General features: G+C 38.9%; 1 protein-coding gene across 1 annotated transcript; it reads left to right on the plus strand.

Annotated features, from left to right (window-relative positions):
• Positions 1 to 1,451: 1,451 nt before the first annotated feature.
• Positions 1,452 to 13,702, plus strand: LOC120423875 (exonuclease 3'-5' domain-containing protein 2). The gene is made up of 5 exons (XM_039587827.2): positions 1,452 to 2,246; positions 2,305 to 2,457; positions 2,518 to 2,843; positions 12,339 to 12,834; positions 12,894 to 13,702. Exons 1-5 carry the CDS (start codon positions 1,573 to 1,575, stop codon positions 13,513 to 13,515), a joined length of 2,271 nt encoding a protein of 756 aa, XP_039443761.1. The 5' UTR covers positions 1,452 to 1,572; the 3' UTR covers positions 13,516 to 13,702.
• Positions 13,703 to 13,868: the final 166 nt, after the last annotated feature.

The following is a 13,868-nucleotide window of genomic DNA, read 5'->3' on the forward strand; positions in this document are numbered from 1 at the left end:
TCAAAAATATAAACAATGACTTTTAAACCCCGCCGTTTGACATGCATGCTTTTTAAAACCCGCCAAACAAATCGCAGTACACTGGGGGTTGCTGGGGGAAATTCGGAAAAGTCCCTGTCATTAATTTTCTGTTTTCATTTGAAAAGGAAGTGGTTTCCGAAAATCTGCTTTAAATCAGACTTGATTGAACGAGAAACAAGTGGTCATATTTATTGAATTTTATTCAATCCGGTGATCCGTCCGTCGTTTCAAAAAAGCTTTTTGTAATGCTGGATGTTAAGAGCCTTGAACCCATGGAATGTACCAATCTGATCGGATTTAAAACTATTTTGCGATCTCCAAATCATTTGAATCTAGTTTCATTCACCAGAGTTACCACGAACGTTATGAATGGGTTCATAATTAGCTGATAAATATCGGAGTAAATAAAAAGTACGCCGGAAACATGTTGATCTTGCAAACTATGAACGTAATTTTTTCAGCAAAGTTTATTTACGATGTCTTCTGAACAACCATTTAAACAGAATTAAAGTTCATCAACACTTAAACTTCCAATCTCGAAAAAAGGGGAATTTATATGGAAACTCCCCCTTTTTCTCGAGCTTGGGAGTTAAGTTGTTAAGGAGAACCTGGGAAATTTCAAAAACCTTTAACAAAACCCTTTGACCCCATCTTACTCCCCAGACACATTGACGGTATCAAATTAAAAAGATTTCAAATAAAACCAAATTCTTTAAGATCAGCCATCCCCTCTAAAACATGTTTATTTCACTTAAAAGACAGTTAAAAACAAATTTAATACATGTTTGATCTTCTTGGAATTCTTCAGTTTTGTTTCGTTTTTACTCCGTGGTCCACCGGAATCGATCAAGGCGGTGACTTTTGTTGGTCACGCAACATTTGGAACCACAAACTGGGGTTTTCTCGGGTCAGATCATCACACTAATGAAATCTGCGTTATTTAAAACTTTGGAACACCACTGTTTGTTTCCGGCTTAATTAAATCTGAACTCTGAAAAATTCTAGGAAAATTACCTCCATTTCAGATAAAAACAAAAGGAATATGACAAGGACGTTTCTGAATTTTTCCCAGCAACCACCAGTTTGCTGCGATTTGTTTGGCGGGTTTTAAAAATCATGGATGTCAAACGGCGGGGTATAAAAGTCATTGTTTATGTTTTTGACATTAGTTTACATGAAGAATACACGGAGTTCACACACATTACCAAAAGTTTGTTTTGATAATGTGCGTGAGTGCCGTGTAAAAAGTGACAGTTCGTCACTTTTTTGTTTGACTTTGTCAAACCAACGGGGTACAAACTAAAAAAGTGTCAAACGAAAAAAGTTACCAACCACCGGGGGTTAAGTGTACCCACATTTGATTAAAATTTTAAATTTTCTTTTTTGAGATGCGTCCATTACTTTGCTTGACCGTGTAGCGATGACATCTCGCAATGTTTACCTTTTTTCGGTGTTGTCCAGAAGTGTGTGTTTTCAGAAAATTTATTGTGAAATAAATATGTATAATTAGTTTGTAGTAATTAAGTATTTTGAATCACCTTTTGCTGGGCCATGGGTTTTACGGATCGCGAGCGAACTATCGCCGCCACGGTGGCCGTCGTCGGAGTTGGCACAGCCGCCGTTTTGGTCGCGTTGTGCAACAAGCGCAAGATAATCCAGCGCTTCCGGGGTCCTCTGTACGACCAGACCATCCGGGTGGTGACGAACGCGGAGGAATGCCAGCAGGTTGTTGGGACGCTGCGGAACCATTGCCGGGACTATAGGATTCTGGGCTTTGACTGCGAGTGGGTTACGGAGAAGGGCAAGCGTCATCCGGTGGCGTTGCTGCAGTTGGCCTCCCACCAGGGCTTGTGCGCGTTGATCCGGCTGTGCCAGATGAAGCGGATTCCGCCGGAGTTGGGGGAGCTGCTGAACGATCCGGGGATATTGAAGGTCGGCATCGGGGCGATTGAGGATGCCCAGCTGTTGAGGTCGGACTATAACTTGAAGGTGGAGAGTGCGCTGGATTTGCGCCATCTGGCGGAACGGTGTCGCGTCCCGGGACCGTACGGGATGGCGCGGTTGGCGGAGAAGTCGCTGGGGTTGCAGCTGGATAAGCATTGGAGGGTGCGGGCTTCGGATTGGGAGGCGTTGGAGTTGTCCGAGCGGCAGCTCAAGTACGCGGCGAATGATGCTCACGTGGCGGTTGAGCTGTTCCGGCTGTACGCGGACCGGGTGCTGAGATGGTAGGGTTGGCGGAGTGCGACTCATTGGCTTTGCTTACAGAAATTTGCTTCCTTCCAGCGGCATCTTTACGACTAGAAAGAAATGGTTCGACTCTTTGATGACCGAGATTGAGTGCTTCCTGGACCAGCGGTACAAAGATCCTCCCAAGTCCCAGAAGGGAGCGACCAGCGGCGGCAAAAATGGCAAGAAAAAACTGCTGGATTCGAAGAAGTAAGATTGTGTGATCCTCAAATTATTCGACAAAGCTTATAACAAAATTCCTTCCAACAGTTCCGTCCTCGAGCTCAAGCGCTCAATGTCGACGAGGGCCAAACCGCTGTACGACAACTGCATCATGACGGCCCCGGACGGGGAAGTCCTCTGCACCTGCGACCGCAAAAAGGCCGAATGGTACGTCATCAAGGAGCTGGCGGACATCGTGTCCGATCAGCCCACCTACACGATCCGGCTGCGCTTCGAGCCGAAGGGGCGCGCCGTCGGCGAAGTTGGCAAGTACTACCAAACGCCAAAGGAGAACAAGTGCGTCGTGTGCGGCGAGAAGGATTCCTACATCCGGAAGAACGTGGTGCCGCGCGACTACCGGAGACACTTTCCACGTGAGTGTTGTTGCTTTTGGAGCGTTTCGCTTTTCTTTCCCTTCTTTCGGGCTCGGTGGAGTATGCTTTGTTACGGGGTTTTGGGGTAGAGGCTAGGACAAATTTTGTAGTCAATAAAAAGAGATTGCTTTTGAGTTTTGCCTTTGTTTGGTTTCTCTCTCTCTGCTATCCGTTTCGTGAATCGAATCTGGACAATCGACAATCTGGATTTGGAAGATCGTTGCAATTGCTTATTTTTTGTCATATTGGTCATGCTGTGACATAGCCTCCCTCTCCTTCTCATACAATTTTTCTCTGCTAATTTTGAGCAATTTTTGAAATATTTCGATTGTTTTTCACATTTTTTTTTGCTAATACAGCATTTTTTTTTTAATCTGTGATTTCATAACTTTTAATGAACTTGGCGTGATTTTTTTCAATAGATTTTTAATATAAATATGTAAGTTTTAAGTGTAAAATACTCAAATTTTCACAAAAAAAAAACTTTTTGAAAACACGCAATTTGCAATATGGATAACAGACGATGCCAAATTTAAAGTTTAAAAATAAATTATAAAACATATTGACTTACCACTCAAAAATATTGAATGTTTGGCCCGTTTGGAATGCTAGTCTTGATTCAAAAAAAAAAAAAATCAGAAAGATTGAAAAATTTTACGAATGTTTCTTTTTTTAACTTTTAAAATCGAACCATTAGTTGTTGAGCTCTAGATATCGGCATTAGAAAATGGAAGGTGAGACATAAAAAACTTCAATTTTCCTGTTTCTTTGTCCAATCTTTAATGTCTCTTAGAAAATTTTATAGCAAATTTTCTGAACTTTAATTTTCTGAACTTATATTATCCATGGACACTGTTTTAAAAATCACAAAACCGACATTTTTCGGACAGAATTAATCTTTGAATGGTTATACAGTGGACTCTCTCGTTGTCGATATTGAAGGGACCATCGAGAGAGGGAGTTATCAAATTATAGAACGGAAAATCAAAGCAATCTTCTTGAAGGGACTGAAAATTTTATTGACAGCTGGAGCAATATTGATATCGAGAAGATCGACTGCCAGAGAGTCCACTGTATTTTGAAAACTTAATCAAAAATATTTTAGAGTACTTTTCTATTTTTTTAAGCAAGATTTATTTTTTTAACAAAAATCACTTTTAAAAAAATATAGCTTAGGCCATAAAAGATGTGGGGTTTTGTCCCCGTAAACATACAAAAAAATCTCAAAAATTGAAAAATACGGATTTTGAGAAATTATATTTTTGTGAAGCAAAGTCAATTAAAAAATCAGCAGTTTTTCCGTGTACCTATTCTTTCTGAATAGTCCTCATCAAAACCTACAACTTTGCCGACACCAAATCAATCAAAAAATTCCTTGACAAGTTACAATTTTTCGAATTTTTACGTACAACGAAAACACCGGGGTTTAATATTTTTTAGTTTGTACCCGTTGTTTAAAAAAAACAAAATAACAAGTAATGGAACTGTACTTTATGCACACATAATCTTTCCTGATATTTTTTCGGAGAAAATATACATTGGCAACTGCCTAAGTGCATCTCCAGCGCGGGTAGCAAACATCGAAGCAAATCAAATTTGCACCCGACTTCAACCCCACCGCGGTACCTGTCGCGGTAGCAAATTTGCTCTCAGTTCTTCGGGATTTCACTTTGCTACCCTCTATTCTGCTGGTTTGCTACTGCGGCAAATGGAATGAGGCACGGAAAACTGAATCATGCACGGAAAAAAAATTGAATATTTTTTTTATGTATAAAAAGATAAAAAAATCAAAAAATGACAATTAAAAAAAATAAAAAAAGAATTAAAAAATTTTAAAAAACAATTAAAAAAATTACAAGAAATTAAAGAAAAATAAAACAAAAATAAAAAAAAATAGAAAAATTACAAAATTTAAAAACAATCAAATTAAAAACATAAAATTTAATAAAAATTAAAAAAAAATTAAAAAATTTAAAATATTATTTAAAAAAATAATAAATTAAAAAAATTAAAAAAATGTCAAAATTTAAAAAAAAAATTAAAAAAAAAACATATTTTTTTCCAAAAAAATTCATGAAAAATAAAAAAAATTTAAAAAAATAACAAATTATTGGAAATTCAAAAAAATTTCAAAAAACAGAAAAATATTAAAAAAATTTGAAAAATAAAAAAAAATAAAAAGATGGAGAAAAAATAAACAAAAATTGCTGTTTAAATTTAAAAAAAAACAACAAAAATTAACCTATTTAATCGCTTTTTAAATTTTCGAATTTTTGCATTTTTGAATTTTCGAATTTTTGGAAAAATTTAAACGCACTTTTGAATTTTTGTATTTTTGAATTTTAACATTTTTGACTTTCTGAATTTTTGAATTTTCGATTTTTTTATTTTAAAACTTTTGAATTTTTTAAATTTTAAAATTTTTGAATTTTTAAATTTTTGAATTTTTGAATTTTTGAATTTTTGAATGTTTGAATTTTTGAATTTTTGAATTTTGGAATTTTTGAATTTTTGAATTTTTGAATTTTTGAATTTTTGAATTTTTAAATTTTTGAATTTTTGAATTTTTGAATTTTTGAATTTTTGAATTTTTGAATTTCTGAATTTTTGAATTTTTGAATTTTTGAAATTTTGAATTTTTGAATTTTTGAATTTTTGAATTTTTGAATTTTTGAATTTTTGAATTTTTGAATTTTTGAAATTTTGAATTTTTGAATTTTTGAATTTTTGAATTTTTGAATTTTTGAATTTTTGAATTTTTAAATTTTTGAATTTTTGAATTTTTGAATTTTTGAATTTTTGAATTTTTGAATTTTTGAATTTTTGGACTCTTGAATTTTTGAATTTTTAAATTTTTGAATTTCTGAATTTTTGATTTTTTGAATTTTTGAATTTTTGAATTTTTGGATTTTTGGATTTTTGAATTTTTGAATCAATCTCGGGGACTGGCAACACCAGCCAGCAACAGTCAAGTGTTCGGAGCTCTTCAGACTTTTCGATTTCATCGCCGTAATTTACCGTGATTACCCGCGAGTTTGCTCCTCCAGCATGCCAAGGGCCAGCCGTGGCCGAGGCAGTTCGAGTGCGGCCTCGAAAAACCCGCGAAGTTCATCTACCGGCAGAGTGCAGAAAGGTAAACACACCAATGCCGCATCGACCGCCATCGCGCACGGGAGCGTGCCCGGTGACGTCACCGATCCTTCATTTTTACACGTGTCATACCGTCCACGTGAGTCCCCGGTACGGACGAGACAATCGACCCGGGCATCCGGAAGCACTTCCGGCCAGCAGCAGCAGCAGTCCACCAGCACTACGACGACAACCACTTCCAACGTTCCCACCAGCAACGAATTTGAGATGCTGAGTGGAGATGAAAACAACACCGACAGTGACAGCAGCAGTGCTGGCGACGACGATGACGAAGATGAACTTGCGCGCAAGCAAGGAAAGCAGAAAAATGGTACCGTAAACCGGGGTGACTTTGATAGGATTTCAAATTGTTTTTAGAATATTTTCCAACAGGTAAGGGTTTTCTCAAGATTATTATTTTTAAAACATGTACTGGGGTAGGCCACACTAAGTCCATGCACTATTTTGGAAAAAAAGTTTTTTCAGTAGTGTTTAGAAAAATAGTTATGTTAAAAATTCTTAGTTTTAATTCCGGGGTGACTTTGATAGTCATAGTTTTTCTTGCTAAAATCATATTTAAGATGTTCCAACTTTAATTTTACGTTAAATTTACCATCACTAAAGTAGCTGATATAGTTTGTAAGAAAAAAAATCAATGTTTATGTTAAGTTAACTAAGTTTATAACCTTTTTAACAAAATACATATAAATTTTAGGTAAAATTGCTAAAAAGTCGGAATTTTGCCTGAAATTTGTTAAAACTAGTTTTGTTTATAAAATTATTGATTTATATTGCATTTTATACTGAATTTGAAGCACGAATCACAAGTTTAAACATTTTACATGAAATTTGTTCAAATGAAAATGCCTATAAATTTGAAGATTTTTTTTAACTGTGTTTCAAAAACACATATTATTTATTATTTACAAACTTATTGAATCTTCTCCTAGTGGAAAATTGTCCAAAGAATCCGAAAATGCATTCCGTTTTCCGATTCAAAATCATGTTCATTGAGAAAATCATGACACTTTGAGAAGTTTAAAATAATGACTTTCATTAACATTTTCTTAACTATAGTTAACTAATTTTTTAAACTCTTCAAAATTTTATGAAAACTTCTTCTTGAGGAACTTTGAACACTTCTCTACCACGGTCAGTATGTTTCTGAACCATTCCTTACGTTTTTTAATTGTACTCTTCATTTTTCGGAAAAATCGCAAACCTATCAAAGTCACCCCGGCTATCAAAGTCACCCCGTTTTACGGTAACTCTCCGAAGGAACGACGACCACCTCCAATTTTTGTTTTGGATACGTTGGCTGACGATGTTGACGAGTTGCTTGAGGGACTCCAATATTGTCTTAAAATTAGTAAAACTTCTGTGCAAGTGATTACCCACAAGAAGCTGCATTCAACCCTCTGGCACCACTGTAAATGGTTAGAACGTTTGACAGTCACCAAAACCTCGAAGAGCCCACGTAGTAGTATTAGTGAAGAGCCCACGTTGTTAACGTGGGCTCTTCACTAATACTACTGCGTGGGCTCTGTGAGTGTAGCAGTATTGGTGTTGTCTGTTTGTTTACACCAAATCTTCAAGAAACATCACTTTTTGTGTGTGCAAATCTGTTACGAAAAAAGATGAAAACTGTTGCTGTCGATTGACCGGTAAGATTTGCTGGGTAGTACTGGACCGGGGACTGGCCAAGTCCCGCTGTTGATCCTTCCGAACAACTCGCTGCAATCTCCGGCAGGGAGTAACCGACCAAGTGCAGAAACATCCGTGATTCCGGTGATTGTGGCGGAGCTGGTCTTTCCGAGAATCCTTCGATAACCTTCTCCGAGGACTGGACCACTCCCGCTGTCAACTCGCACAGGGAATCGGAGGAATCGCGTGCTTGTGTAGAATCCGACCTTTTGTGGACTCACAAGAAGTTCATCGCGAAGTGGTCCGAATAAATCTGAACTTTGAACTTGCAAAACCGTCTTCATCGCTACTTCGCGGGGCATTTATCCATAGTCTCTGGCGGGTAGGGTCCTTCGGGAACTTGTGTTTGGAAATCCGTCCCGTGTCGTTATTTTTTCATGGAAATCATTTCAACATTATGAAATTATACCTTTGTTTACCACGCGGTTTGTTTATTTTTAAATTTTGACAGCAAATGCGTTCTTCATCTTCTTTGTTGTCTTCATTTTCGCGTCGAACATTTAGGTTTCATAAACATGGCCGTCGTGACAGAGGGCTGGCTGCATTTCGACTTGGTGGTGAAGAAGTTGAAGTTGCGAAACTTCAAATTCTTTACATTTGACCCTGCAGAGAACGAGCAGAGAAGGTCCCAGTGAAGATCGTCCTTCAGGGATATCCGGACCGCCCGATCTCCGACCTGGAAGAACACCTGACGGGCGTCAAGGTTAAGCCTCGAGGGATAAAGGTGCTCTCAAAATCGACTACGGTGACAGGTACGTACACCTTGTACCTCCTGTACTTCGATCGCGGGTCCGTCAAAATCTAGGACCTACGGCGGATCAAAGCACTGGACGGCTTCTTTGTGACGTGGCGATTCTACACGAAGAATCCGGCCGACGCAGCCCAATGCCACCGCTGTCAGAAATTCGGACACGGCTCAAGAAACTGCAATCTCCCACCCCGGTGTGTAAAGTGCGGTGAGACTCACTTCACCGAAAGGTGCAGTCTTCCGCGGAAAGACCAACTGGGGGAAAACGCCCAGCAGCACAAAGCACGTGTCAAGTGCGCCAATTGTGGTGGAAACCACACGGCGAATTTCCGTGGCTGTGCCGCGCGGAAAAAGTACATCGAGGAGCAGGACAAGAAGAAGAAAGCGCCAGTGTCCCGCCAACCTCCGAAGACTTCGAGCTCGACCGCTGCAGCAGCTGGCGGCGGAGCGGCTCCATCGACCAACCCAGCGTTCCCTCCCGGTTGGGGAGGTTCGTACGCTAGAGTAGCCGCTTCTGGGGGCAGTTCTCCCCCGGGACAAGCTGACGTTACCGGTGATGATCTCTTCACGCTTCCTGAGTTTTTCGCCCTTGCTGGAGAGATGCTCACGCGCTTTCGTGCCTGCCGAAACAAGGCAGAACAATTCCAAGCTCTCAGTGAGCTGATGATGAAGTACATCTACAACGGATAAGCTGCCTTGTGCAGCGAAGTTTTTCGACGTCAATAGACAAAACATACTGTGATTTAGTTTTAAGCTTTTCTATTTCTATCCTTTTCCTTAGCAAATCTAGAAGGTTTTTTTTTTTAATTTTTCCTTCTCTTGCCAAATCCATTGTTAGAATATCCAATTACATCAAAATGAATTATAGTGTAAACCATAGTTGAAAGGAACTCCAAAACTCTATTAGGTTATAAGAAATACGGAATTGTAAATTGATTATTTACTGACAAAATAAATTGAATTGAATTGAATTTTTGAATTTTTAAATTTTTGAATTTTTAATTTTTGAATTTTTGAATTTTTGAACTTTGCCCCCGGCTTGCCGGTACTTGTGGTTTATGGATGGTCCTTTAAGGTGGTAGATGGTGTCTTTCACTTTTGGGACAATGGCTGTCAATGATGGTTCTGAATTTAAGGTCCACAAATAGTAAATTGAAATGAAAAAAATTATCACAAAATGTAAAATGCTTCTACAAACAACACAAAGAAAACCATTTTTCGATTGAAACATTCTGAATCAAGATTTGAATGTTTTTTTCTGAAACAAACATGGTTGATCGGGAATGATGCCTTCCAGAGCCTTAACATGAAATTATCTGCCGAATAGAACTGAAATATCGAGTGAAATATGTAAAACACACTTGTTATAAGCTCTGCAAAAAAAAATTCTCTTCCGTCAAAAACTCCATTTAAAAAAAAAAAAAACAAAATGCAAATGAGAAAATCTTTAAAATTTAATTTAAACATAATTCTTTAAATTTTCGATTTCCACAGGGACCATTTAACAAAATTATACACAGCAAAAAAAAGTTGAATTTTGGAATGTTGAAAATTTGGTAGGTTGAATATAACCTCATTTTTTAGTAATATTACCTGAAAAATGTGTAAAAATGCGAACCTGATGAATGTTCCCCAGAAACTGATGAAAACTCATAATTTTCTTATGTAATAAATATTACACATTTTTTTAACACAAAATATGTCACCATTTCCTGATGAATATTACCATATTTTTTTTTTCTTTGCATAATTTCGTGAAAATTTCCCGGGACTCTGAGAAGATCTTAGTTATTGATTTTTTTTTATAAAAAAATTTATCTTAAATTAATTCCTAAATTCCTTTCTTCAATTATATCACGCTTTTTAACTTAGCTAATTTGTATTTTTTTTTTTTGATGAAATATTTGCTGAATTTTGTTATTTTTTTTTTAATTTCACGAGATTGCACGGTAATTATCAAAATTTATGAAATTTTTCGCTGGATAAAAAGTTGTGTAGGGAAAATATCTGGAGTTTTTTTTTTGAAAAGGTCCAATAAACCAAATTTCCAGTTTTTGCATTTTGGGTGTTTTTTAATACCCCTGACTCAAGGCGGTTTCAAAAACACCCAAAAAGCAAAAACTGGATATTTGGTTTATTGGTCCTTTAAAAAAGCTCCAGATATAAACCTTCTCGGCCCTACGGCCTACAGACTACTACATATTAGAATCCAGGAAGAGTTTATACATTCCCGAATCATGAAATGCCGAGAATTAATAGGGAAAGTCATAACAATTATCTGCTTAATTTTCTAGTGAAATGTTTTTAAATATTCCAGAAATTTTAAAATTAGAACGTTTAAATCGCATTTAGAATTTTGAAAGTTCTTAAATTTAGAATTTTAAAAATACAGGTATTTAAAAAAATCGAAAATAAAGAAAAAAACAAGAATTTTAAAAATACTAAAATTCTGTAATACCAATATTCAAAAATTAAAAAAAAATACAAAAAATCAAAATTAAAAAAAATAGAAATTTTAAAACTCGAAATTAATTTGAACTCCTCGCAAAAATTTCACTCCGGATAATCGAGTCACGACATTTTTATTTTTCTCATAATTTTGCTCTCTAGTATTTTTGTAATCTACGGTAACTTTCGAAGTAATTTTGAATTGATCCCCTGCTGTACTTCGCTTTGCTTCGCTAGGAGACGGTCAGTTGCAGACTGGATTTCGTCATGTGATGTAATGATTGGCTAAGCCCAAGTTGCCTATAGGAATAGATAATTGGGAATAGAAACAATTCAGCCTGAACCAGATTCTCACAACCATGACAGGCGTCCACTGCCGGTCATTCCCATCTCCATGTCCTTATGAATTAATCCCATACTGTACTGTATTATGCAAAATTATTAACAACAAAGTTTGACAATTTGGAATGAGAAGACAACAACTTCCTTTATTGCTGTGTACCCTTAAGAATTTTGATATTTTAGATTCTTAGAATTTTGAATTTTAAAACTTAAAATTTCAGTTTCGCGGAGCGGCCGTGGCTGACTGGTTACGGTGTTCGCTTTGTAAGCGAATGGTTCTGGGTTCGATGCCCATCTGCTCCCAACGAGAAAGTTAAGAACACATGAATTTGAAATGATAAATATGAACGAAAAATCAAAGTCGCTCGAGGCGGGGTTCGATCCCCCGTCCTTTGGATTGGTAAGCAAAAATGCTAACCACTAGGCCATGACGACTTGGTGAGCGTGGACTGGAATTAGGAATACTGTTACAGAGAGCGAGTTGTGGCGCTATAACCACGGCAAATAGTGTCCAGGGCATTCGTGGAAATACAATGTCCCATCCCAGAGGGTCCCGGAGTACCAAACCTTCTTAGCATGGTGCTCCCAACGAATACAACCAAATCTCGGAGCGTATGGTGGTGTGTCCCCACGCTTCTTCCTCCCCTGTCGATTCAGAATTGTGTTGTTGTTCGAACACTCAGTGCTCAAACTCAACCCAATTACGAGTCATCTCTGCGATACGGCTTTACGCAGTAGGCCTGGCCGCTTTAACGCTTGTGATGTTTCAATGCATTTCAATGCAATGGCGCACTACAAATGTTAATAAATGACAAGAAGAGTGCTAGGCGTCATCTAACCTAAGGCACTCTCCAGGATCCCTTCGAAAGATTGGCTGCGCTAGGGTCTGATTAGATTAGATTAGATTAGATTAAAACTTAAAATTTCAGTTTGTATTTAATGTTAGAATTTTAAATATCCTTTTTTTATATTTTCATTTGTTTTATTTTCTAAAAAAAACTAAACACTACAGAGTTTACCATCCATCAAAACTATTATTATTATCTAAGCTAATAATGTATCTAATTTTTAACCCGTGCAAAACACCCTAACAATTTGCCTCATTTTCATCCCATCCACCCCAGTGGTCATGAAGGAGCACATCTCGCACGACGTGCTGCTGCTGTGCGCGCCCTGCCACCGTCGGAGCACCATGAACGACGAAAACATGCGCCTCAAGCTGGCCTCGCTCTGCACGGCCCCGTTCACCGCCAACGACAACCCGAAGGAGATCCGCGTCGAATCGATGGCCGAACTGCGCAAGGCGGCCCGAGCCCTCGTTTACTGCGCCGACCGGATTCCGCCGGAACGGCTCGCGAGTCTTCGGCGCAAAATGCAGCGGCTGCTGGGAGGGGGGCAAGGGGTGCAGCTGACGCGGGAGGTGCTGGAACATTATGCTAACATTCAGACGGCTATTCCGAACGGGGATTACTTTGCGCACGGGGAGAAGGTCGTGGAGTACTTTAAGGAGCAGCCGGGTGGGATTGGGGAGCTGGAACGGATGTGGCGGGAGCACTTTTTGCACAGCATGAAGCCGAAATTCATGCCGGATTTGTGGTCCGTCGAGCATAATGTTAAGAGGTGAGTTGGGGTGAAGGTTGGAAGTTCTTCAAAGTTATATCTCTATACCTTATTTTTAGATTGGAAATTCGCGCCGACGAGGGTCGCGTCAACGAGGAAGACCTCGCGATGGCCGGAGTGAGTCGTCCCATCCGGAAGCCAACCCAGTCCGCAACCAACAGCAGCAGCAGCAGCAACAGCAACGGAAGCACCACCCTAAATTCAGAGTCAACCCATTCTTCAGCGGTGACCTCGTCCTCGTCCTCATCTTCGGCGGTTCTCCCCCTGCTCAGTGACAACGACAGCACCGCCCGGGACGTTTCCTCCTACCGTGACGAGGAGGCCACACTCGAACCACAATCGAAAACCGACAAAACAACGTTCTACTCGAACCGCGAAGACTCGCGAACTCTGTACGCCTCGGCCGCCGCTACCAACAAACCGTCAGCCTCCGAAACGGACCAATTCCGCACCGTTCGCCCCGAGGACGACCCCGAAGAGCTGGCCACGGCCAACGATTTCGAGTCGCTCGAGTCGAGCTACGATTCGGACGACTCCGACTCGACGCTGTCGCAACCCTCGATGACGCTGCTCAACTCGACCGACGACTGGGAGGCGGAAGTGGCGGCGAACGAACCGGCCGGCGTCAACGGGACCGTTGCGCTGGAGGGGAGCTCGACGTCGTCGCGAAGGTGGAATTAGAATGCATGCATGCATGGCAGAAGCGTTTGAAATCGAAAAGCATTAGCTTGAACAAAGACAAAAATTGCAATTGCACACTCACACTTGTTGAAAGCATTTATCGTTCGCGACGAAATAAATTTTTGCGTTTATCTATCAAATTAACGTGTTAACATACAATGACGAAAAAACTAGAATGTTACAATAAAGTTTTAACTCCAAAAGAGGTTTTTATTTTTTATTTTGTGAAAAAGCGAATGCCTAATTTAGCAACAGTGAAAACTGTAATACCGATTTAAACATATTAGAGCAATTCTCTGAGATTTCTATCATTCGATATTTTTTTTGTATTTTTTAATCCGACTGAAACTTTT

This window comes from Culex pipiens, chromosome 3 (assembly GCF_016801865.2).
Source record: "Culex pipiens pallens isolate TS chromosome 3, TS_CPP_V2, whole genome shotgun sequence".
Taxonomy (NCBI): Eukaryota; Metazoa; Arthropoda; class Insecta; order Diptera; family Culicidae; genus Culex; species Culex pipiens.

Coding starts and splice junctions, on each gene's coding strand:
- LOC120423875 (XM_039587827.2), top strand. CDS start 1,573: ATGGGTTTTACGGATCGCGAGCGAACTATCGCCGCCACGGTGGCCGTC. Junction 2,844..12,338: donor CTACCGGAGACACTTTCCAC/GTGAGTGTTGTT, acceptor CATCCACCCCAG/TGGTCATGAAGGAGCACATC. Junction 12,835..12,893: donor GTCGAGCATAATGTTAAGAG/GTGAGTTGGGGT, acceptor CCTTATTTTTAG/ATTGGAAATTCGCGCCGACG.